Source organism: Aulostomus chinensis, chromosome 5 (assembly GCF_037954235.1).
Source record: "Aulostomus chinensis isolate RoL2024-O1b breed Wild chromosome 5, RoL_Achi_v1.0, whole genome shotgun sequence".
Classification (NCBI taxonomy): Eukaryota; Metazoa; Chordata; class Actinopteri; order Syngnathiformes; family Aulostomidae; genus Aulostomus; species Aulostomus chinensis.
The window spans coordinates 26,165,478-26,188,664 of NC_141324.1; the positions used below are offsets into that span (position 1 = coordinate 26,165,478).

General features: G+C 39.4%; 1 protein-coding gene across 3 annotated transcripts in view; it reads left to right on the forward strand.

Moving 5' to 3' along the window:
* The window catches only part of LOC147261933 (collagen alpha-1(XI) chain-like), an 86,037-nt gene that overhangs the window by 7,380 nt on the left and 55,470 nt on the right, over positions 1-23,187 (forward strand). For 2 of the 3 annotated variants that reach the window (XM_086204245.1, XM_086204247.1), the window contains exons 2-6: positions 220-384; positions 3,051-3,264; positions 4,211-4,373; positions 15,617-15,745; positions 22,351-22,440. In XM_086204245.1, the coding sequence (XP_086060371.1) occupies positions 220-384; positions 3,051-3,264; positions 4,211-4,373; positions 15,617-15,745; positions 22,351-22,440 (761 nt within the window). The remainder of the gene's footprint in view (positions 1-219; positions 385-3,050; positions 3,265-4,210; positions 4,374-15,616; positions 15,746-22,350; positions 22,441-23,187) is intronic. The other variant, XM_086204246.1, reaches the window with a different exon arrangement.

The window sequence follows — 23,187 nt, forward strand, 5'->3', positions numbered from 1 at the left end:
ACACAGCAGTCCTTGGAGCCGTGCCACTAGCGTGCCTCAAAAAAAAGTGCTCTAGGACATATTTTGGTTTGGAAAAAATGATTTTGGGAATGCCACACAAATAGGGAAAGTGTGGACAAATATGCTCCCTAAATAGCTTGTTGTGCAAACGTTATGTCATTTCACTGCCCGAGCATCACACGCTAAATGAATCTCTCGTTTTTTTTTTGGTCTCCACAGCTGAGCCAGTGGATGTATTGAAGGTGCTTAACTTCCAGAGCTCTCCCGATGGAGTACAGAAAACAACAGGCTTCTGCACAATGCGGAGAGGATCCAAACCCGACGTAGCGTACAGAGTGAGAAAGCAGGCTCAGATCAGCGCTCCGACCAAAGAGCTCTTCCCAGGTAACCATCCTGCCGACACTAACACGCCGCATCAGATAAACAAGGCAGCTTTGTCCAAAGTGGATAAAAGTTGATGACATTGATTTGCACTGCTTACTCAAACAAATAATTATATAATTTTATTTGGAAGCATATTAAAGATATTTCAATTTCGCATGAATAAAATTGTACCAATGATGCAACGTATAACCACACTGAAACCCTTCACCACAAACCTCATTATTCTAAAAGCTGTGCAGGCTTTCAGATGTTATTTTTCCACAAAATGATCATAAATGCAGTGGTCGTTCAGTCGGCTCCACCAGACCAAAGGGGATGGGAGTCAAAAAGAAGACCAACACCAGATTTCTGTTATTTGATATCTGGGGAAGCCCACAACATATTACCTCAAATTCAATGCGAAAAATATTTAATTTCACGTTTTGTAAACTGATCATGCCAATTAAGTGCCCCTCCTGCCGTTTGATTGCTGGCAGCCTGGAGTATGCTGTGCTTGGATGAGGATCTAGCCGAGTTTTTTATATTGGAAGCTTGAGTCAGTCTTTAGCCTCGCTGTCTGTGAAAGAAAATGAAAAATAATAATGATGAAAATAAAGCCATATTTATTTCCTTTGGAAGGCGTCTGCTCAGAGAACCAGAAGGGAAATTTCATGTTGTTGCTTCTCTCACACGCCTCTACTACCAAAAATCCAAAGATTTGATCATGAACAATACAGGACACAACCTCTGATAACTGTAGAAAACAAATGTTGATCGAAGCGAAGTAAAATCTGGTCAACTGGACGTAAGTTTACTTAAACTTACGTCCAGTTGACCAGATTTTACTTTGCTTCGATCTACGATGACCTGGATGAATGAGAACCTACACAGACAAAACAAATGTTCTTTCAAGGTTCGATGTTGCCAGACTATGAAATACTACTTTGCCTAAGGCATACAATTCATTTTATTATCTGAGGGCCTTTTAATTCTTTATTCCTGGGTAAACTGCAGAAAAAGTCCTCAGATGCTTTCTCAACTCAAAACTGGCAGGACATGCGTTGAATTATTAGCACTTGAATGCTGTGAAAAACAGTCCCAGTCTCAACAGTATGTGGTTGTCTCATTGAATTTTGCTGGGTTTTCAATGTGAGGAGGAAAAAAAATATTTCAATATAAGGTGAGGCATGAGAAAGTATTTGGCTTCAACTGTCAGCACACCTTAGAGGAGTGGAAATTTTAAAAGTATAACTGCACTTGAGAGGCGAAGAATTAGAGGTGCCAACGCAAGGTGTCAAAATCTCCTCAGGTGGAATAATTTGACTTTTATTTGATCAGTCTTAGTTATTCTTTCATTGAACCGAGCTGTTACAGTTTTAAAAATGACCTTTTTTCATTTACGGCCCTTCTAAATTTAATGTGGCTACATCACCGCTATTGAGTCTTTGCGGGGAATGCCAAGTTCTCTTTCAGCCTCTCTAATGAACACTCCTCACAGTTGTCTAGACGTTTATGTTTACTGTGAGGGCGGAAAGCGAGAGAGACAATAAAACTTGTCATCATTCAATTTAGTAATTAGAATGCGATTACCCTTTTAATGACATCAGTAGTGTAAAAGTCAAGGCGTACAATGAAATTGAGTCAGCATTAACACACAATGACTTGCATCACAAGTGCCAACTCAGCATTTCCAAATGCTTCACAAAATCTGCAAAATAGAACAGAAAAGCCAGATGTTTTTTTTAGAAAGTTTGACTGTATGCTAAATATGAAGCTACTGCCAGAAACCATTTACCTGACCTGATTAGCTACCTTAGCCTGATGTTGTCAAAAGGTGGCAATAGTCTCCTTCCATCAACTTAAAACCCCTAGACATCATATAATTAGAAAATTAACATCAATTATAGGGTTTTACAATCATGCTTTTTTTTTTAAAATCTTTGGGCTTGCATAACATGCGCGATTTATTAGCAGCCATTGTAACAAACACTTAGGTAAACTGTTGTGTTTATGTCAAGTAGATTTGGTGCGTTTGCGGGTCTTTAAAAACAAGATGTGCAGTATCATCTAGCTGCAACCCCTAGGGAGAGTTTCATCTAATGGGATGCTGTTAGCACCTTTTTCAGCCTAATGCGCCTCTGCTTACCTCTTAACGTTATCCAACTCCTGTTTCTTGACGAACTGAAGTATTTACTGGCACTTCAGCTCTTAAACGTCATTTATTACGCAAGTGTGTAATTGTTAACTGTGGGTATGTAACAAAAAAATGGGTCATCATGACTTAGTTAGTTTTATCATCACATCAAGAAAATAAGGTGTTCAGTTCTTAAAAAGCTGATGCAGCATTTTACTTGCTGTGGGCACTTGGCCAGTCACTGGAATTGAACTGTGAATTATCACAATGTTTTATCGGAAGTTAAGTTGCTACAGGGACACTAAGCCATTAGACGTGAGCGTTGGCAGTGGCTTCATATGTAGCGCATCTAACAAGCAAAATGTTTATTTGATTAAAACGTTGAAGAGAAAGTAAGGGAACCTTTCCTGCAACATCATGAGATATACATACAACACTGTAAAACTTTGTAGACAAAATAAACAGCCTTTATTTGGGTCTCATGGAACTGCATAGCCGTTAGACTAGCTGGAAACATACCAAACTTCACGCTTACTGCATGTTCCACCAACAGGGGGAGTTTTCCCAGAAGATTTCTCCATCCTGTTTACCATCAAGCCCAAGGCTGGCCTCCAGTCGTTTCTGCTGTCTGTGTACAACCAGAAAGGCATCCAGCAGCTTGGCGTGGAAGTGGGCCGTGCGCCAGTCTTCCTGTACGAGGACCAGCATGGCAAGCCTGTCCCTGAGGAGTACCCCTTGTTCCGCTCCATCAACCTTGCTGATGGCAAGTAAGTGACTGACTGGTTCTCAAGAGGGCTTGAAAACACTGCAGCTCAGATGTGGGTGGTAGATGACTGTATCCACTGAATCTTCAGTTCTGTGCGAGACTGACTCCTGGATCTTCAGGCTTTACTGGAATAATTTACTCTTGATTATTAAAAGTTAAACTTCATGTTGAACTTGCATTGAGAACTGTTCTGGCAAACCTACACGTAGCTCTGAGGATTTACTACCATCATATGCTTTTACGGTCATTAATACCATGTGGAAGAAGTCAGACAGTAATGGTAAATAAATTGCTGGCAGCAAATTGATGACAGACTTTGCATGGCTGTCCAGTGCGTGACACTGATACAAATGGCTGTTAAGAGTCTCCATTCATCATTTACACATATACAAACATGTGTGGTTGTTTGAAATAAATAATGGGGGGAAGACATTAAGCCACAGTCTTAATATTCATTGCAATCAATTACAGGTTTGCAAAAAAAGCTTATTGTCATGGTCAATTTAGAAATGAGTTATCAGCAAATTGTACGAACTGCGCTTTCTGTCGTCGTGCAGAGAGTTTCAACACTGACTAAACAGGAATGTCCAGCCAGTCTCCTTCGTTTAGCTTCAAGTTTGGAAGTAAAGTCAGTCTCACCAATTCACAAATTGACATTTCACATTCACCTTCGTGATTGTACAGATCAAACAATTAGGAAGTTAAACATTGAGCTTTAGAGGTGCTGCGCAGACATTCAGATCTCGGACGTAACCAGGGACCTGTCCAGTTCACTCCGCTCTTCGTGGTACAGACAAGTTGGTCATCGTAACGTACACACATGAGGGTAGAATCAAGCGTGCGATCAAACTCTCAGCTCGTGTATGAAGTGATTGCTTGAATTGACTGTGGCAAGTGTGTCAAGCAAAAGTGATGTGATGGATAACCTTTGAGCTTGTGCTTCTCAGGTGGCATCGCGTAGCTATCAGCGTGGAGAAAAAGAGCGTCACCATCATTGTGGACTGTAAGAAGAAGGTGACCAGGCCGCTCGGCAGAAGCGACCGGGCCGTCATCAATACAGAAGGCATCACTGTCTTTGGGACCAGAATCCTTGATGACGAAGTCTTTGAGGTAAGGCTTTCGTCCTGCAGAGGCTCTGGTGGGAACTTGTGTGTTTAAAGGAAATGAAGAGGAACTAAAGTCTCTTGAGCCAAGATTGTTTTATCCCCAAAACTCCCTTTTAACCACAACCTGCTAATGACCCCCGCTGAGGAAGTAATGTGATCACCGGCGTGTCTGTTTGTTTGTCAGCAGGAAAAACAAATGAACACATATTGATGAAATCTGATGGAAAGATGGGAAATATTACAAGGAACAAGTGATTAACTTTTGGAGGCGATCTGGATCAAATTGTAGATCCTGGATCCTGAGGACTGGTGTAGGCCAGGATACATCCTGCCAAGAACTGTCTTGGCAGGATGTAGCTATTAGCTGTATTTATCTGTCATAGATGAATTTCAATCAAATTCCTTGAGTCCATGTGAAATAGTTGAAAGAAGAAGATTTCAGCCTCCGGAAATCATCTTGATTCTGGATTTGTGGTCCAGAAGATCTATTTTGAATAGAATTGTTGATATCTCGTATTTGAATGAGGTGATTTGATTAGAGAGATAAGTATTAAACTCCTGAAAATGATATGGATCGTGTTTTGTGTTGGTGAACTGGCAGAAACATTTTAGGTGGTTGGAAAGAAAATGCGTGAATGTATTTTCATGTTACTATTTTCATGTTACGTATTCACGTGGCCTCCTCTGCAGAAGCGTGTGCTCTCTGAGCGCTTTCTTGTTCACATTTCTATTTTTGGATTGATTATTCAATGCAATGCGTCAATTTGTAAATTTTTGCATAATTTTAGGTTTAGGGCGAGCCAGGCTCGCTGTTTCTGCCTACTTATGAACTTTATGTTAGTCTGACAAAGTTAATAGCGTCTATTTTCATAATAGTTTTAAAGTTTTTTCTGTTATCAGACGCGTATTTTGGGTCGGGCATCACTGGGTGGTGACGTGTACAAACCAGCTGATGTTCACTTAACATATAAACGTCTCTCACCACTCAGTGACGTCTCTGACAAAGACGGAAGTTGACCGTCGAAACATGTCGTGTATGACTGACAAAATACGCGTCTTATAACAGAAGAAACTTTAAAACCATCTGCATGTTAGCTAAACTATTAACACTTCCTGCAGCATTGATACTCACAGATACGTGAGAGTCTTATCACCAAAGTTTTTTTCTACTGCTGTTGATGTATAAGGAATTTATGGCTGGATTATAGCTAATCTTATCTAAGGTATCCCTAAATTTTCCCCTTATAATCATACAATCTCTTCAAACTTTGTTACGAGGCAGTTCAACTCCACATATCGTCACCTTCTTAAAATAACCACCCAAGTCATTTTTTTGACATATTTGTTTGTTTTGGGTTTTTTTTTTTTTTTTGCCTGAATCAACTCCTTATGATGAACGTCTCCTGTTTTTTATGTTGTTTTTTTTTTAAACTTGAAAAAAATGACTCTGGCGATTATTTTAAGAAGGCTTAAGAAGGCCATATTTTAATATGGAAATCATTGGTAAAAAGATAAATCAACTTCAAGATGGTTCCATCATGTACTTTGTCAACTATAATACAGACAGTCACCATTTAATTGAAGTGATTGTGTTTTAAGAAGTTTGGAAATAACTAAATAACAGAGATTTACAGTACCCATTCTATGTTATTATGGATGTAATTGAAAGCACATTGTTGATCACTCATTCATTCACAGTGATTCACAATGCATTTACCGTTATGAAAGTGGAGAAAATCTTACCGTCTAATACTTTCCTCTCAGTTTTTGGTCCTTGAAGCCAGACATTCAATTTGCCTTTCATTAACTTGTGCATAGAGTAGATGGTCAATTTTATTGGCTAGAACAACAATATTAGCTTTGTGTACTTGCCAAGAGACGTGGGCAATATCTGTGGAAAGGCTACTTGCACAGTGTTTTGTTCAGTGTGTTCTTGGATCCGTTTGAATTGTTGGCTTAATAGAAGGACTGAGTCACAATAAGCTTGACTTCTTCACGTTGTATGATGTGTTGGGTGAGAGAAAACACATTGCGGATAATATGTTATGGTGCTGTCAAAACTTGCCCTGAACGACGTTCAAAAAATACTAAAGTTTGAATATGTTTGTATGTTTATTTTTGTGCTTAATGTCCATAAAATATCTATAAGCAAGTTAGAAAATAAAAAGAATACAATAGATTCCTCTTGGCCGGAGTGTGATGCAAGTTGTGTGATGTTTTATCGATTATCTAATATCCACATTTTTATAAGGGTTATGTAATATTCATACTGGTGTACTGGCCAGAAACCAAAGTCTTTCCCGAAGGGGCTTTTTTGATTATGTGGAGCCACTCTCAGCAGTTGACTTCCTTGCCATCCTTTCTACACAGACACAATTGTCGTTCCTTTATTCAGCTGGCCTTCTATTTCGCTTTTAATCAACACGAGTGACGTGTGACTCCTGTCCGTGATGCTGTGTTGTGCGTCAGTGAAGAGCAGCTGCCCGGGATAACATGAGAAGCTGCTTTTTTCATGGTCCAATATTAATTTCCACATTCGAATGTTTGTCTTTGAAACAATTTGATGACATATTCAAATTTTGAATTTCCCTGATATGTTATTCCTTCAATAACTATCGAATCTCAGAATAAATATTCACAGCTTAGTTACAGAGGTGATGATTTTAAGATGGCGAACTGGCTGCCAGGTTTAGAACAGGTAGTTCTGAGCGTAGTGGAAAATGTGAACAAAATGCCAGCGCGAGAGACAGTAGCCTCTCTTTGATGTCTGAATGTGGAATGCTTGCTAAGTAGAACAGCCTGCAAAATGTTTGCCTGCAGGTCAGAGACGACTTAACATGGAGCAGCCCCTTGAAAACAGGGTCCTGCTCGTCCTCACCGATAGCTTCCTAACCGAAGATAATACTGAGGCAGAGGTTAAACATACAGACTGAGAAGGGTCATGACAGGAAAAGCTAAAGTGGTTAACTGCAATAAGCTGTTACTTCTGAAATTCTCTGTGGCTAATAATATTGCACACAACCATTACACATTAGCTTTATAACTTCGCAGTAAATAATTTAAAGCCACAGTGATTCGAGTTGGGATTTTAATTAAGGTAATTAAGAGTAGAGGGGAGAGGATTGAAGTGGCAGCCTTTTCTATTTTTGATGCTCATTTGAGACTCGCCATTTGGCTTTTTGTGAGTGTTCTTTGTTTGAACATAAATTACTCTAACTGCCACTGAATTACCAGGTAATTTGTGTTGTTCTCATTTTAAAAACCTGGAGAGAAAGAGAAAAGAATTCCTTTTTTTTCTTCCAAGGGCCGGGGGGTTTGTGCACTTTGCACAGTTGGATATTGTGTCACATAATACATGTTACGGTTGGTTTTAAAGCCATATTAACCTTAAAAAGTTACTTCACCACACCGTGACCGTCAAGCCTATCTGACTCACAAGCCTTTCAACAACGTTTACTGCTGCTTGTCTTCTGTTGGTTTAATTCAAGAATCATGCATTTACTCGTAACAACCAATCAAAACGTTGTGGCTGTTTATACAACTCCTGAGCCTCGAAACTTTGTTAAATTACTGATCCTGACATTTTCGGTAAACTGCGGTGAACATGTGGCTACCTTACTGCAGTAGACGGGATAAACAGGTGTCAAAGCCGGAAGCTAAGGAAAGCGAATGCTTGGTAAAAGATAATTACAAGTCCTAGCTCAGAATGAACTGCTGTTTCAGAGATATGTTCAATGACCAAAATTACCTCCCAATGCCCTTTACGCTTTTATTGTTTTTCATTTTAAATTAAAGACGAAGTGAAATAATCTTCATCCATCCACATCGGTCCAGCCTGTAGGAGTGAGCCACTAGCACAGCAACATGCTAACAGTTCAAGAGGTTAGAGTTTCCCTAGCAAATAAACAATGAAAAAGCCTAAATTATCGCAAGAGTTGCAGCTTCCAAGTTAAATCAGGTCATGGACAGTCTAATCATCCTTCAGCTTAATTGTTAAAGTGAATCCTGGTTTGTTAAATTACTTTCAGTCCAAAGTGGTTAGCATGCATATGTAACAGTTTAGCAGTTGCGGGAATGTTAGTCCATTGGGTGTTGACAACCGCAGGCGATGGAAGTAGAGGAAGCCCTTTTTACTTCCTTACAGCCAAAAACAGCAAAACTAATGAACTTTTCTTGCACCATTTGTATCTTTGTTTTGTTTGTTTGTTTGTTTGTTTGTTTTAAACTTCATTTTGCAATTCAATTGACAGACACCTTTGTTTTACTAGAGGTCTGGAGCTGACCGTTGATAGCAAGGAAATAGTGGGCTAAGTAGAGTTTCCTTGTGCTGGTGGTGGAGCTGATCCCTTTATGACATCATATAGGGACTAAAATCTGTCAAAGCATTTGAGCTGAAATTTTCTGGAAGGTGGAGCGCACACAGAAGAGAGATGATTGTCTTTTCTTTTGTTTTGTGTGTCTGCAGACACATCAAGGACACATAGGTTTGGTGAAAAATGATGAAAAAGTACATTTTGCACAACAGGTGACCTTTAGAGGCTGGGTGGGATTACTTGATCGTGCCATCGGTGTGTGTTTACCATTCATGTGTGCGCTCATGTCGAGTATTTGCATGCATTTTAAGTGTGAGCATGTGTGTGAGTAGAGGGAGAGAGGAAGAGAGAATTTTGTTTATGTGTCTGTCATTACGGCAAACCTGCTGTTCCAAAACGCTGTCCCTCAAGCAGGACAGGATTTGGCAGAAGAAACGATCAAGACTATGTTGGACTCTAAGATGATCTATGAATCATTGTTAGAGGTTGAGTTATATGAAGAGAAGATTCCGACTGTTTCTCATCTGCCTGAGTCACTTTTCACCCTCCAGTACCTGTCAAAGACTGTTTTAGTTGGGGTCGTGTAATAAGGATACGGTTATTTTTTTTGTGCTCGTGGTGCTGTTATGGAGAAATTCAGGCACTGCATGTACTGTATTACATTTTCTATATTTTCTGCAAACACGCAGATCACCATGCAACTTTTTTCATATTAATCTTTTGTGTAACTTTATATTGACAACTCTGTTATAGATTTGATCTTACAGTTCATCCAGGTCTCGTACTGCACAGAGGTGTATAAAAGTCCCGACAACCTTTAGCACTAACTTGTTCTTTTCATGCCAATCTTTTCCTCTTTTCTTGCACACATCTGACCCGCTTGTCCCTTGTGCGTGTGACCCTCTCTAAAATAGAGAGAAAGAAAGAACACTCAGGCGGACAAGCAAGCAGATGGTTCAAACAGTTCAACAGTTTTTCTGAGCTACTGGCAGATAACATCTTTTAATATTTGAATGGTGCAAGAAATTTGTATGCCTCCAGTGCTTGAAAAGAAACTTTATCCGTGTGCTGACCACAAAGGCTGCATTTGATGAAAGCTGTGAGAAATCTGGAGTGTATTATACATTTTTCCTCATCTCTGCTTCTTGGTTAATTGTTGTCCTTGTGCAGTTTTGAAATTCCATCTGTCTATTTGCTCTTTGTGCTCCCCTCCCAGAGTTTGGAAAAGCAGACTTTTTAGATGGTTAGTGTGCCAAGTTTATGCAGAGGTGGGCGCAAGATAAAATAAAAGATAAGATAAAGAAAATACAGAAGTAAGTTATGGCTTAAAATACTTTGAGTTTGCACAATATTCAGAAAGCAGGAAAAGTAGAATCATCTGCTAGATTAATACCTGAAACTGTTGACTGGCCTCTGAGACGGCCACATCTGGATGATGATGCCAGATAAGTTTCGGTGTCACGGAAAGGTCAGAGTGACATCATCAGTTTTCATAGCAACTTTTCCCTCACCTGTGGATTAACCTGGACATTGTTTTTCGAAAGGTCAGATGTAAATCTAAAGCTTTACATTCATCCTGAATCTTTAAAGTCTTTTAAATAGCAGTAGATTTATCCTACAAATTGATCAATCAGACCTATAGTTTGTGGCGTTCTTTTTTTCCCCCTCAAACCTCTGCTGATATGCATTTGTGTTTTACTGGGTCAGAGTTCAGATGCTTTGGGCATATTTTCAAATGTGTGTTCTGGTTTCATTAAGCTCCCCAGCTGTTCCTGGAGGCAAAGCTACCTGATGCACCTGGCCTGAGACAACAACCTTTCATCTACGTAATTATCTACATACTTACCCAAGTATCTCACTGGAGAAGTCACAAAATCCTGCATGAAAAACTGTTGAAACAATGAATCAAATAACATGATAGTTGCCAGTTGATTTTCTGTGATTGACTTGTTAATTGGTATAACTCCAGTGTCGAAGAAATTTGATGCATTTGGCCACGTCCACCATTCTGCCATATGTCATTATCTCGTTCACATTTCTGCTGAGAGTCACAGTTTGCTGCTCATAAGGTTGTAATTTCTCACGAATTTGACATGTCTACTTTTGATTTGTAGAGGCAAAGACATGGAAATGTGAATGTGTAACAAATGCTTAACTACTGCTGCAACTTTTAATCATCTTCAGCAACTCTGAGTTCTTACTGTTCATAACCAGTTCTAACAATTAAAAGGTTGGTTAAAGTGCATGTGAGCACCTTTGGTAAAATAGATGGCATTAGTTTGTGTTAAGTAGAGTGGCCGTCTAGCAATGAAAGGGTCGCTGGTTCGATCCCCTCTTCCCCTGGTGACCGTGTCCAAGTATCCTTGAGCAAAACACTGAGCCGCTAATTGCTCCTGATGGCCCTGCGACAGACTGGCGACACCCAAAGTCAGCTGCGATAGCCCCCCTGTGACACTCAACGGAAAAGCGGTATAGAAAATGGATAGATGGACAGTTTGTGTCATTGAAAATGAAGGCAGTGTGACTTCAAGTAATATTTAACAATGAAGTATAATATGCTTTTCAAGTACTCACTGTACAATGTGTTGAACTCACAGATACCGCCCCACCCCCACCCCCGCATGACTCCTTGGTGACTCCAGAATGTTGAAAATGCCTGCCATATATTGTTAGCTTGAAGCAAATGGAGACTACCAACAACAGCAAAATTGCTACATTCATTTTCAACTCTTATATGCATTGTTCAGTGGAATCTATTTCATGTTTGCCCAACCTTTTGCTCAATAATCCACTTACACTTTAATTTTAGCACAAACTTGAAGCTCGTCAAGTTACTTCACAAACTTCCTGAGCCAGAAATTGTTTGTTTTTTGCTCAAATTAAAGTTTTTGTGGATAACTGTGGTTACAGCTGGATACAGAACTTAGATAATATTGATTGATGTGTTTGGAAGTTTGTAATTGGACATACTGGACAGTTTTACAATCATTATTAGTTGGTCTCCATCCTTCAAGCTAAGAACATATGTGGCTGCTGTTTTCTGACACCAAGAAGTCGTGCAAGGGGGAAAAACCTCTTAATAAGTTCAAGACACAAGTGAATAACTGAAAGACAAATGACACTTTTTGGGGTGCAATACTGCTTTGAAATGGATCATAAAACTGATGATTTTTAAATTAGTTTTTTTTTTTAACAGAAGCAAGAAACCCGACTTGAAAAGCAGAGTGGGAAACCTTCATTGCCTCCTCCTGTCATCGTTCATTCTGCATCCAATCAAAGTTACATATGTCGTGATGTTTGATGGCAGACGTGCTTGTTTCTTGTGAATGAGGTCATGCATGACCACAATCCCTTGATCACAATCTCTATTGAAGCTGATGTTTGACATCCTGCTAACAATGTGATGCCAAGGACAGACGCTGAGGAGTTGTTATACAGCCCAGTATTGGGTCCAGTGGCTTCTGTTTCTTTTGGATGTTGGCTTTGCATGGAGACTAACACTCTTCACAGCCCATGATCACTAGCACAGAGAAAAATACAGTGGTTGCATTATTGCATTTGTTAAATTAAGATCAGATGCAAAACTTGCATTCTTGAGGAATAAAGTTGTATGCTTTATTCCGATACCTGTTTGTTCTTCAAAAAGAAAGCCAAGAGCAGTTGCGTACCAGGAAATTAATTTTCCTGTGGTTGAATTGTAGACGGAAGGAGGATTTTAATGATTATTCCAGACTCCTCTATTTTTTAATCAACCTAACGCTCATCGTTTGATATGAATAATAGAAATGCAATATGATTAACATGTGTTGAGAGGCATTGTGTTTATACACGTGCACCTTTTACACAGACACATTAATCTATTGTCATGTTCCCTAAACAGGTGATTTATCCCAGTATGTCTCTGCTCCTGAGCCAAGGGCATTGTGGTTGATAATTCCTGTAATTCTGAGGGGGAACCTCAACAAATTCCAGAGAGATGTGCAATACAATTGAGACATTAACATAAACAAAATCACCCAGATGTAGACAGGGAAGGGGGGATGATGAGGGAGAAGCCTTTCAGGGAGTATGGGAGTGATGGAATCACTGACTGGCTTTGTAAAAGTGCTAAGTGTGTCTGGTCTCTGGAGAACCCTGTATGATGTTTTTGGACTCTTCCTTTTCTTAAGGAATGCACATAAACTAAGCTAACAAGAAAGGGATGGATTGTGTTCCTATATGAATCCTGTCCTTTCAGAAATGTCTGCTCACAATTGTTGAAATGCTGAATCCAGCAGGTCATTTTATGGCCTGATAACAAGAATAGCTTAACTTCACTAGAACCTACCTATGCAAACACAATGCAGAGTGAATGTGCTTGTATGGGTCTATGAAAGGATTTGAAGTGGATGTCAACAAGAAGTGATGACTATAGATATTAGCTCTATGTGTGTGCATTGTCAAGGAAAATTCTCTCAAAACTCAGACATGTTAGCATGAGTACAACCTAAATTATATGATGAATATAACATCAACTGACCCTGCAGAATGAGACCGAGAGATAGAAGTATTTCATTTATTCACTTTTTCATCTTTCAGTACTTAATACAAATCCTCAGCTGCTTATTGTCTTGTAACAGCAGACAAAACCTCTCAGTTGCAGGTTCTATTGACTGGACTAAGTTTGTAGTTTCAATTGCAGATTGTACAGACTCGAGATGGGACCTCACCTGCTCTCTAGGGTTGGAATTTTTAGTCATTTCACATTTAGCACACTTATAATTTACAGCAATCAAGGAATAAAAATAGCTGGGTTTTTCTGGTTGATAAAACCTCTTATTAAAATTGCAGAATATGTTGAAACTCAATGTAAGTCTTCCCTTTTCAAAAAGAAAACCCAATTAAATAATGTCAATTTGCAAATTTAGGCAGTACGGTAACTAGCAGTTGTCATTCCACCATATACAGTGAAATGACTGCGCATGCCTGCAGTCAGGTTGTTCTGTATTTATTCACCCTGATGAGATCACGTGGGTAGTGACAGAACGCCTCACACTGGATAATATCAGAGAGTTCATGCATATACAATCTATTGTTCTCGAACTGGATGAAGGGATCCACGAGTGAGTGATAACCGGTAATGACGAAAGGCTACCCAGTATCACAGCAGGTAGAACCGTGTCGAGATGTAGAATGTACGTGGCAGCAAATGTCTGATGTATTCCAGAGGACTAAGCCTGCGCAGATGTTGCCTTCCTTTAAATGCAATCTGCATGTATGTGCTTCCTCTTTAGGGGCCACCCTGATCGCGGCCAATTATTGTCTCATTTTAATTGTCCTCTACTTAACTTTTTCCAGGTGAAATTATAAGAAAAAACTGCAACAGCCTTAAAGGTAGATGCAGGTCAGCTGAGGTGTCCATACTGCTGGATAGGTATAGATAACATCCTTCTCATAAGTGGCATAGCAATTGCTTGGTTTGGAAATTCCTTAGGAGGCGATCATGGAAAAAGAGCCTTTGGCTGATGGGAGGCTTGGGAGTGGGGATCTAATTTCCTTTTCCAAAAGCTCATGAAAAACAGACAGCCTCAGATAAGTACAGACCTTGGTTATTTATCTGCTGTGTAAGGGGTCTTGCTGTCCCTAATGGCTGAGTGAGGGGGACGATACAATAGTTGTCTTTTAAAAGCTTACAGACTCCCCTAAAGCCTTGATTTATTCCTCACATGTCATTAATAGACACAACCGCCTCTAGTACTGTACCACATCCTCCTTGTTGTTGTTTTATTGTCACATTTTATTACCTGTTAAGGAGGTTTTCTTTTCACCGGCATCCTTTTTTGTGTGTGTGTCTGGTTATTAGGAGGATTACGCAAAAACTAGTAGGCTGATTCTCAGCACATTTGGTGGACGGGTAGAATTGGGTCCAAGGAAGCCGCCATAACCTTCTGGAGCAAATCTGCTTAACATAGTAAAATAGGTCCTTTTTTTGAATCGATGTTGGTGGACATTACTGTATTTACCTCCACCGAGGAGGCGAGGTGCACTGTCTGTTTGTCTGACACGATGACGTGAAAAAGTACAAGGTAGATTTTCCCCAAACTTGTTGGATCGGTATACAGTAGGCCGGGGAAGAATCCATTACATTTGAAGAGGAAATCCATAGAATATAGGGAAATATGGCTTTATTTACATTGGGTTTGTTTGAGGTCACCTTGGCAGAGGTGTGCTCTCTCTGAGTGCCTTCCACTGTGTTTGTGCAAGAGGATGGTACATATTTCAAAATCTGTTTCTACTCATGGAATAAAAGAAATGGCACATTATTTATTTCTGGAGACAGATTTTTTTCCATGTGCAAGATCTTAAGGCTCATTTTTCTATTATGACTATGGTTTATTTTAGCCCTTACAAGAGTTCACTGGGCATGAGACACGTCTTTGAATCAACTGTGGAATACCTATTTCCTTTGAGCATAAAACATGAAGGTAAAAAGGTCAACTCATTCCAAAGAGGCATTCCCAGTCATATCAAAAGACAGCAATTGATGTCTGTTTGTGTGAGGAATGAAGATTGATTTTAGTAGAAACCATAAATCAACCCTCTTTAGATTATGGATGGACTTTGGCTAAATTTGATCATCATGAGTCGATGTGTTGCTCCCAGTTAAATTGATGAAGTGCTCTGTTTTGGTCATAGCTCTTATTATCCTTCATAAGTGACTGAGGCTCATGGGTATTGTAGTATTCGGAGGCACTTGCCAAACCCAACTGGAAAGATATTGTCAGAAAGTATGTGGAAGTAACTACAACTGATGGCTATAACGTAGACCTATAGTATTGTAAATTGTTCAAGAGACCTTTTCACAATGTGGAAAAACACTTCCAATGTGTGATTCCGTATAAAGGAAGTTTGTTGACATGGCTTCTGCTGACTTTTGTTCTCCTTCCTCCTCCAGGGTGACATCCAGCAGCTGCTGATAGTGGCAGACCCCAGGGCAGCCTATGACTACTGTGAACACTACAGCCCAGACTGTGAAACCCCCAACCACCACGACGCCCCCCAGGCTCAAGAACCTGAAGAAGAGGTCAGTATGTGAAGGGGAAAGAAGGCGGGCCTTGACAGATGGGTGGTGATGAGGAGGGGGGTATAGCTTTCCAGAGGGAGGAAAGAAGGTGGCTCATGAGGAGGGGTTTAGAGCTAGTAGGAACTGGGGAGGGGATGGGGGGATAGATGTCACAAGGAAAATAAGAAGGATGAGAACAGGAAGTTGGAATTAAGACTTGAGTCTAGTTTGTAAAAGTTCAGAGGGAAATGAAAAACTTGTAGAACAATAAAGCAGCAACAGGAAAGTGAATGTCAGCTGTAATGATACTTTTAGCATATTTGTAGGGTAGCAGTGCTTCATAGGGGATTTTGATGCACATTTTGCCACTTTTAAGCTTCTTGTAGTAACAGCAGAATGTGAGAAAAAAAATACTTTACACTCGCTTGAAGGGGTCTTAGCATTTAAAAAAATAAAAAAACAGAGGGTAATTGCACAAAACAGGAGATAGAAATGCCTAATTTGAATCAGCTCTGACAACACAAATCTTTAACTCACATGACTGAGCAGCAGCAACATGGCCAGTACTTGCTGGCACTTAATCACAGTTAAAACTTGTCCAACTGATGGAAATTCCTCAAGACCGTTCGCCATCTTTCACTGGTAGAAGGCTGTAGACCAAAACAATGGACCGATGTGGTTTACACAGCCTGGTTTTTCACATCAAACCACACCGTTAATTCAAATTTCATCTCTTGTGGCACTTCGAAAATTCACTTATAATTTGCTTGACATTTTATGGAAACACAGCCAGTGTCTAACACCCTGTTCAGTTCTATTGTAAATTACCATGTCGCAGGTGGTCTGATCACAAGTGGCTCAAGTTACAACCTGTTAGAATATTGGAATGCATCTCACAGGAGAGTAACCACCTGTGACTGGATCTCATTTCCCTGCTCTATATGAAAGCCATCATCTCCTTTATTTCTACTTTCTAAGATCAAATGTGTGATTGTTTCTAACTGGGTCGATGTGGTCGTGTTTTCTGCCTACCATGTCTGCCAATAATTAAAAAGAAAAGAAGAAGAAATCAAAACAATGCAGACTGGGTCTGTTATTCCATAGTGAGTTCCAGGCAAACAAAATCATCCAAGATGTTTTATGCACTTGTAATATATCACCATTTGGTGCGTGAATGAATACATTCTGCTCACACAGAGGACCTCACTTGATTAGGTGGTCCTGTAGTGCAGCCGAGGACACATTTGTGTTCTTACAGCTAAAAGAACCTCACCACATGGCGTGCAGATGACCTCTGAATCAGGTCTGCGGGATCAGATCTCAATGAGTCCTGGGTGCACCCGAACTCAGGGCTGTCCCCTTGTCATCAGATCACTCAAGACAGATCTTAATGCAGGTCTGAAGGGGATGATTGCTGCCAGAAGACGAGCTGTCAACTTCTGTTTTGCACAACAGATTGGAGAACAGCCAACACAATAGTGTACAAACATTGATACAAGATGTTTTTTCCTTCCTTTTCAACCAGGCCGCATATTATTGGTTATACTGTTAATTATTCAATACATCTGTCCCTTTACAACATTCAACATCTGGGAGGTTGAGTCGCAGTAAAGTTCCATTCGGAAAGTTGAAGCCAAGCTAACTAGCTTCCATGTGGGAAAGAAGAGACAGCACGCACAAAGTCTTGAGAAGCAACAAGAAACTTTTCTACATTCACTGATCCCTACACAAAGATGATTTTTAACTTCAGTGTGACGTGAGGAAAGTGACGGCTGTGGTTGTTATTTGAGGCAAATTGGGTTGTTGGGTCGTTGGTGTGACGTGAGATACAGTTAAAATGTGTCAAGTTTCTGCAACACTCTTGTAACATAAACACACGTCCGTCAGCTTATCGGAAGGATCCAAAAGGTTGATCCATTGTCTGCAATTCCCGTGATCTCGAAGTGCTTTTACTCGCCTTTGAAGAGCTTTGACACAGATGCATGAGATTGCAACTCTTGTTCTCCAATCTGATTTACATGTGGAAAAATGATGAAAACATTTGATTTTTAGACCAGATGCACCATAAACCTGTGAAGACCGGAGGCAGCATCCATGTCATTTTATAGATTCTTGTAAAATATCTGATGAAAAACAGGACAAAACAGTTATTTTACAATAAAAGATATAAGCTTTTTTAATCTTATGTTTCTCACTGATACAGAGGTGGAGACATAAAGGTTTTTAATGGAGAATTCCGTATGTTTTTTTTAGAACAGAATTCAGGATTTAGGGACTTATTTATTTAAAAAGCCTTGAGCATTTGTTCAGTCTTCTGAAATTTAAAATTTATTTCTACTGTATCCGAAACCTAACTGAAATACAGTGTCACTTTTCCCTTTTCCTTTTTTTTTTCATCCTCATTTTTTTGTTATTTTTCTACTTAAAACCTCTCTGTCGACTGACATTTTCCTTTAGTATTTCACTAAATAACTGATGAGCTCACACTGGAAACTTTTTCCTGCCACGAAGTCTGAGCCCACTTTGGAGTGGCCCTGTGATTTATATCACTAACGAGTTCTGCAGGCTCTGCCCAGACTCCCAAGGAAATTTAAGCTTTTCCTTCCCTAGCTAGACTCTCAGTACCTGGAAAAGTAGAGTTTGGATACTTGGTTCAAGCAAAATCGGGAGCTGGTTCTCTATTTGAAAGTACTGGCTGTACAGTGGGTACCTGTCCCGGAAAATATTGCTTCATCATGAAGTTACTCAAGCCCCAAGACAAGGAGCTGGTTCGTTCTAAATAGACAGTAGGGAGCCGTTTGGTCTCAAGAACACTGTAAATCTGGTTTATTCATTGGCAGGTTTGTATTGTTACAGCAGGAATGTTCTTACATTCCATTTATCTACTAACTATTTATTCTTGGACAACTTAAAATATTTCCATGTAGAAATTTAGATCCAGCCACACACAAGATCTCCAGAGCCTCCTTTAATTGTTTGCTCATCATCAGCATCACAATCTTCCAAAAGCATCGAGCCCAGCTTTGACTTTAGCCTCTGAAGATGCTCCTTGACCTGCAGCGCATGCCACTCCACAGTTGTCAGCCACATGTCTGCAACTGGGTTAAAAGAGGAAGAAGGAGTGATGCAGGAGTAGAGGGGGAGGCAGAAGGGGCTTTTTTATGAGCACTCTTCAGTATTTACGCCCTTGTCCAAGTCTGTGGTGAAGACCTTCAGCTCAGCCAAGCACTTCAGCGCCATAAATCTGTATAAATCCTTCCTCATTCTCTATCTTTCTCTACCTTTTTCTCTGACCTTCCTATTCTCTCTGTTTCCTTCTCAGTCAGTCAAGCTACTCTTGCCAGAGCTTCTCTGCGGGGCCACTGAACAGAGGCCCAGCCGGCATTGCAGCAGGCTCAGGATCTTTTACTTTTTTTTTTATGAGCTTAGCAGTTGTCCGGGGACTATTTTTTACTCTTAATGGAGCAATGCATATCAGGGAATGGTCTGTTAACTCAATCTACAGTCTCTCTATTTTGACACTGCTAAGAAAACTCAAGATAAAGGCAATTCAGGGGGAGTTTGAAGTTTTTGACACACTGAAGTTGTTCAGTTTTGCAGTGTTGTACTGGTAATTTAAAGGAATAAATTGATATCTCGGGATACGAAGAAAGAAGCCACTTTCATACCAAACAGACCGAGAGACTGTTAATTAAGCTTAGCATAAATGCTGGAAGCAAGGGGAAACAAAGCATGGATGTATAATGAGACCTTGACTCAGAAAGTGTCCTGGGAGTTGAAGCCAACCTTACATTGTGTCCAAACTGTGTAATTACAGTTATGACGTGCTCCACAGGATGCACACTGTCCTGAAAATACCTTTCCGCGTAAACATTGTGAAAGATGCTTCTGTGAAATAGTCGATTTTTTTTCTTTAGTGTCACAACCCCCACAAATTCGTTGTTCCCATATCATAGCTCTTTGGTCTGATAACATTTGGAAAGTCAAGAAAAGCACCCAAATTTAGTCATTTTATCTCCCCCCAAATTAGCTGCTGTCTTATAATGGAAATGTAGCCGGACTTCTTATGTCCTGTATTGGCTGCACAGTTTGATTTGAAGTCAGAAATTTGTTTGCCCTCATGCAGCACTGAGCAACTTTCACTGGAATGAATGAGGCAAGCATCCAATAATGTATCCAATTCTCTGTACATCCATGGTCCAAAGGTCAGAGTTTTGTTACCCCCAGCAGACAATGAGCCTGGTCACCAAATAGTGCAGGTTTTAATCCTCCAAAAAACACAAACTGCTGAGTTGTATGTCATTTTTTTCAAGTAACAGGTGAGATTCCCCCTTTAGCTTTTATTGTAAGCTAAGCTAATTTTTGATACACCCACCCCTACAAAAATTAAGCAATTTGTTGTAAAATAAGGTGTATTCACCCAAGTATTGTATATGTACCAAGTATACGGATGTCAGTGCACGTTAATGTTACTTTTTAATTTACTACTTCAAAATATATTGGGACTAAAGTCACCTCTTTAGTACTGTAAAGTCTACATTTAAGTACCGGTACACTGAAAGTGGAGAAGTTAAGTTTGAGTACACAATTTGTTTCCATCATAGTATTTATATACTGTTAACTATGCTTCTTATGCTATGCTGCCACTTCATGAAAGTATTCTTTGATATATACAGTGAGTAGACATCGACTGTTTATTTCTCATTGTGTTGCAAAAAAATTGGGCCAAACGTGAACTCACAGGTACACCGATCAGTCAAAACATTAAAACCACTGACAGCTTCAGTATGGAGTACAATACAACAGCCCTGCAATAAAGATGATTATAGTGTTCAGTTTTGAATGAATCTGTTTGAGAGAGGGATTTATTTTATTTTAATGGCCATTTTGGAGGCTGTAATTTGTGGTGCTGTTGAACTGGACCGGAGCTCTCAGTACAGTTCAACAGCACCACAAATTACAGCCTCCAAAATGACTATTAAACTGAATCAACACCTCTCTCAAACAGATACAGTAAAAACTAAATATTATATACCTCATGAAAAGGGAATTTACAGCAGGTACCGCTGTATTGTACCTAGTTCTAAACCTGTCAGTGTTTCTAGTGTTTTGGCTGAAGGTATATTCTTCTAGACCTCTGTTTAGTCTATGAATACCTCTGTTTAATAGAGGTAACCACTTTTTCAGCTCATGAACTTATTTTGTGTTTGTTAGTTAGTTGTTAGTTAAGATATATATATATATATATATATATATATATATATATATATATATATATATATATAATTTTTATGTTATGTAAACTGCAGTATACTACAAGTGTAAGTTCAAGATATATTGCTAGCGTCTAGCTTCCAGCCCTCTTTTTCACTGATTAAAGCATACCTTTATTCTGGCGATAAACACATGTTTCGCTAACTTATCATTATGACTTGAATGTTGATTGCACAATGTTTTAATTGCTATAACAATTGCATGAAGGTGTCAAACGGTTAACTAAAATCTTGGTTTCACATTGTAATCTGTTGAGAAGGCTTTATTTTTTACTATATGACACTTAATACATTATACAAAAACTGTATATTTTAATTTTAGTTTTCTAAAGTATATCTGGACCACAAGATTAAGTACAACCATAAGGCAAATATACAAAGACCTTTCTGTCTACTAAGTATATGCCAAGTATACTTAAGTATAATTTTGATAAGTATATCTCTGGTAAGCACATAAAACAGAAAATGAAAGCATACTCCACTTTTAGTTGAAAAGAAATATACTGGTAGCACATTAGAATAAGCTTTTTTATGTTTTTGTAAGGGCAAAGATGTGAGAGAGTAGTACCCATTTTCTCATTTTACTCTTGGCAGGAAAACAATTAAGCATTTTTCCCAAAATACAAACCTTTTCTTTTAAAAGAACTTCCCTTTAGATCAGCAGGAGGTCTGTGGGTGGTTGTTAATAAAGGGCATTTGAGTTAATGCTCCTTGGTGACATTGAGTATGAGCTACTTGCGTTATTTCATGGTGTTTATTATGGTGTTTCCTGTGTGGTTTGTCATGTTAAAATTATGTCTCAGGTGTAAATAAACTGCAACCTAGCACACAACATAGACTACGTTATATGTTGGTGGGCTGTTCCAAAGATCCAAAAAAGAGGGTAATGAGGTTAACACATGCTGTTTTCTGTTCCGAAGCCCTGCACTAATGTGCTCTGTGCTACTGTGTGTGCTCCTTATAATTTACCAACCCGCAATGAGTCAGGACAGCAAATTTCTTTTGTGATGGGACCATTAATGAAAGCTTCAGGACATTCTTGGCGTTTGGAGTAAGAAGTAGAAACAGATCACTGCATCACAGGAACCCTTAAACGTGGAAGCTCGAATGAGAAGGGCTGTTTTAATCATTCTAATATGGACGTGATCGTTTCCCCTTTTGTCATTCGATCATGTTATTTCTAAAATAGCATGGTAACCAAAAATACGGCTAATGGTTTAAATCTGGTTTTAAACTGTTACTCTCACAAGCCATGTAAATAATGTACAATATGTCTCAGAGACATTGTGCTGGCTTATTTACATGATTGCACTGATTGATTGATTGCTCCCCTCATCCCTTTTCCTTTTACAGTACACTAACTATGACTATGGTGAGTTCTATGACTACAGTGAAGGAGAGTTAACCACTGACACTCCCCCAACTGAAGGAGCCAAGACCGAGGTACCGCTTCTACTAATACCGTTATCATGCCTGTTGTCATGAATAACACAACCTTGTCCATCCTTGTCTCTTTTGTCTTTTCTGTCGACTTTAACCGATGCTTCAACTGAAAAGTGTATGTTGCCTTTCAACTACTCACAAATATTTGTCTTGAGTTCACAAGGAGGTGCTTTTCACCGCTGCATCACTTCTTTGTGACTCCAGAATGCAGAAAGAGCCAGCAACGTATGTTTAGCTTGAAGCTAATGGTGCCACCAACTACAAACAATAGCATCATTTCCAAAAATGCTCATTTATAAACTCTCAAGTGCATTGTCCATTCTAATCAATGTATTATTTACCCCCCCCCCCCCCCGAAAAAAAAAAAAAAACCTACAGCCTTGTTGGTTTAGTACAACTGCAAATGAGCAGAGATGAGTTGGTTCAACTGAATGAGTTCCAAACTGAAAGGGTTATAGTTTGTTTTTAGGTCCAATGAGAGTGTTGTGTGTGGGTTACTGACTGGATAAAGAAGACATGAACTATACCAGGGGATATACTTGTGAGTTTGCACACTGACATTTATGGACAATTGTGCTGTTGTTAACCCTAATTCTCCAGTCGCGTCAAGCTCAATGTATGTGGCTGGCCGCTTCTGCATTCTTGAGTCACAAAGAAGCGAAGAAAAAATGTCATTGTGAACTTAATACATCTGCTTGTGAATAATTTAAAGGCAAAACACAGTCATTGTGTGAAGTATTACATGAA